Here is a 2,644-nt window from a genome sequence, read left to right as displayed (position 1 = left end):
GCTGGACACAGAGGGGGGTGGGGGGAGGGCCTGGACATGGAGTCTGGCCTTGCACACAGCGGCAGCAGCAGTGCAGGGTGGTGGATGCAACAGCAGCTGCTCTATACAACCTCCCTTCTGCTGCATTCGGCTGGTGCCTGTGTGGCCCACAGAGGGGAGCCACTGTCCTCAGTCCCCCCCCCCTGCTGCTAGGAAGTGGTGGCATGGGGTGGTGGGTGGCAGTGCTCCATCCCTACCTGCCAGCATGTACCCTATAGCCCCTTTCCAAGTACCCCCTGACAACCTCTGCTATAACCTAGCAGAATGGCCAGCAAGCTTATATCTGAGAATGGGATGTTACTTGTGAGAATTGGTTTCTTGGACAGAAGCAGGGAAAGGTCAGTTGTACACATGCACATGTCACACATCTCCACAAGGAAACTAGGCTCAGAAGCAGCGACTATTGACGAGGGTCCAGATACTGAAACAAATAATGGCACCTGAATATTGTATCATTAGAGTTGGATTTGATTATGGACTGAACTGTCCTTTGGAAGGCATCATATAATGAAACTACAGAGGAATGAAAGTTCACTTTGAGGGGGAAATGGAGCAATAAAGTGTCTAACTCCCATTCCAACAAATGTCACCAGCTATTTGAATTTGTGATGTGAGCTTTTGGATGCCCAGTGGAGCACCTAGTCAACTCTGTTTAGTTAAAAGATATTTATGATTAAAGGACATAGTTTGAAAAAAAAAAAAAAAGAGAGAAGAGACAGAGTTAAGGCTTAAAGTGTATTTTACTGGAATCAAGACAATAATCAAAATTACATGACAGCTGTTTTGCAATAATTCTGCACCTTAAAAAATTGGAAGGTCTGAAAATAGTTATAGGAGGATAGTTATTTTATGGCAGTGATGCTCAACCTCCAGCCGAGCAGCCAGATCCAAACTGCAGGGCCATTTCTTTAGAACTGTGGGGCTCCCAATGGGACTGGAAATTTAGCAGCAGGAGAGCAGTGGAACTACATCCCCAATGCCAAGTTACTGAACTCATGGGGAGCCCACAGCCTTGCACACTGGATCCAGCATCCAATCCTAGCACGCAGAGCTGGGTGGGGGTGGCACCAGTCCTCAGGGCCCAATCCTAGCATGTGGGGGGTGGGAGGGGTTGGTGTCAGACCCTGGGACCTAATCCTGGAGCACAGGAGGTGGAGCTGAGCCCCATGTCCTTATTTGGCTTACAGATGACCTGATCCAGTCCACACACAGACTCCGTGCCACCCACCTCACCTACAGGGCCGAACAGTTGAGAACCACTTTCCTATGGCATACAGTCTCTGTTTCACTAACACCAGTAAAACCATACCAGGAACTGAATCTACACTATGCACCTGTAGCTGTGCACAGACATTGTATTAGTAGGCCTTATTAGAGAAGGATATCTTGAAATAGAAATTTTCTGTAAAAATAAGAAAACTTTTCATAAAGGATGTTCAGGACATTTTTAGACCACAACTTGAAAGCTTTTCTTTCTTCCCCAATGAACAACCTCAAAAGATGCAATTTGCAAAATTCCAGGGAGATTCACTTTTCTACTGCAAGGACGGGCCAGAGGAGAGGAAGGGAAGACATCTGCTTTATAATGAAAACAGCTAGTTCTGAGGAGCAACTATTGCTCCTCCCAAGTTCTGGGTGAGTCTTAATCCCTTTCTAGAGAATAAAACTGCCACTTAACCTGAAAGCAGAAGCCAGCTTCCTCAGCCCCAGTGTCTAGTACTCCTGTTTGTCATCACTACAATTAAAACACAATCACGTGATCCCAGTCGTGTTCAACTCCATGACTGAGACCAGCATTAGAGAGAAGCCGTCATACTCACACGGAGATCAGAGATTCCCTGCCCCTCCGCCGCCTGGGCTGAGCAGTTCTGCAGTTTGTACATCCAGTATTGTTTTGCCGTAATGAAAAAGTTCCAAGGCAGCAGAGAGCCAGTGCCCAGGATGAAGAAAATAATGTAGGCAATGTTGAAGCGATCACTAGGTTTTGGCCTACTGTATCTGTTCCCTGGCAGCTCTTCCAGCAAAGGCTCCTCTTCTTGAGGAGATGCTGGTTTATACAGGGAATTAGCACTGTGTTGAAATCTGTCTTCTCCATCTCCTGAATGAAGCGCCACTTTCAGAGGGAAGGAAAAAAGATGACGCCTGCATTAAAAGCAATCACAAGGCTCCCACCATCTCACCGGACTATCTCAGAAAGCACAGCAACACCCAGCAGGCGTTTCTGGCCTGCTAGAGGAAGCCCGCCAAGGCTGCGATTCCCACCTGGCTACCGCAGCCAGGGGGCACAGACCTCTGCCAGGGGGCCCCGCAACATCAGCATGGCCCGGGGCGCCACCGGGAAACCCGGCGGGTGGCAGAGGCGTGCAGAGGTTCAACGCAGAGGCTTGCGGGGCCTTTGCCACACAGGACCTGCTCTAGCATTTTGATCGGGCAAAAAGAGGGGAAGCTGAGCGCGGGCATCCGGGCCGGGAGGGGCCTACACCTGCAACTGGTCCTGCGGGCTCAGGGCAGAGGCGCAGGGGGCACCTCGCACTGCCAGGCGGGGCCGGGCCGTGCTCAGGCCGCCCGCGCCGGGTGGGGGCCCGGCCCGCTCCCACCCCGCCAG

At 50.7% G+C, this 2,644-nt stretch overlaps 1 protein-coding gene across 1 annotated transcript in view; it reads right to left on the bottom strand.

Moving 5' to 3' along the window:
- SLC29A3 (solute carrier family 29 member 3) overlaps window positions 1-2,186 on the bottom strand; it is a gene marked incomplete at its 5' end in the record, with an annotated part of 24,704 nt that extends 22,518 nt beyond the window's left edge. Inside the window, one exon of the mRNA XM_019507819.1 lies at window positions 1,860-2,186. Coding sequence (XP_019363364.1) covers window positions 1,860-2,186 — 327 coding nt within the window. The remainder of the gene's footprint in view (window positions 1-1,859) is intronic.
- Window positions 2,187-2,644: the final 458 nt, after the last annotated feature.

This window comes from Gavialis gangeticus, unplaced genomic scaffold (genome assembly GCF_001723915.1).
Source record: "Gavialis gangeticus isolate Ggan-Ray unplaced genomic scaffold, GavGan_comp1, whole genome shotgun sequence".
Taxonomy (NCBI): Eukaryota; Metazoa; Chordata; order Crocodylia; family Gavialidae; genus Gavialis; species Gavialis gangeticus.
The sequence above is the reverse complement of the archived record's forward strand: the minus strand, read 5'-3'. Positions and strand labels throughout refer to the sequence as shown.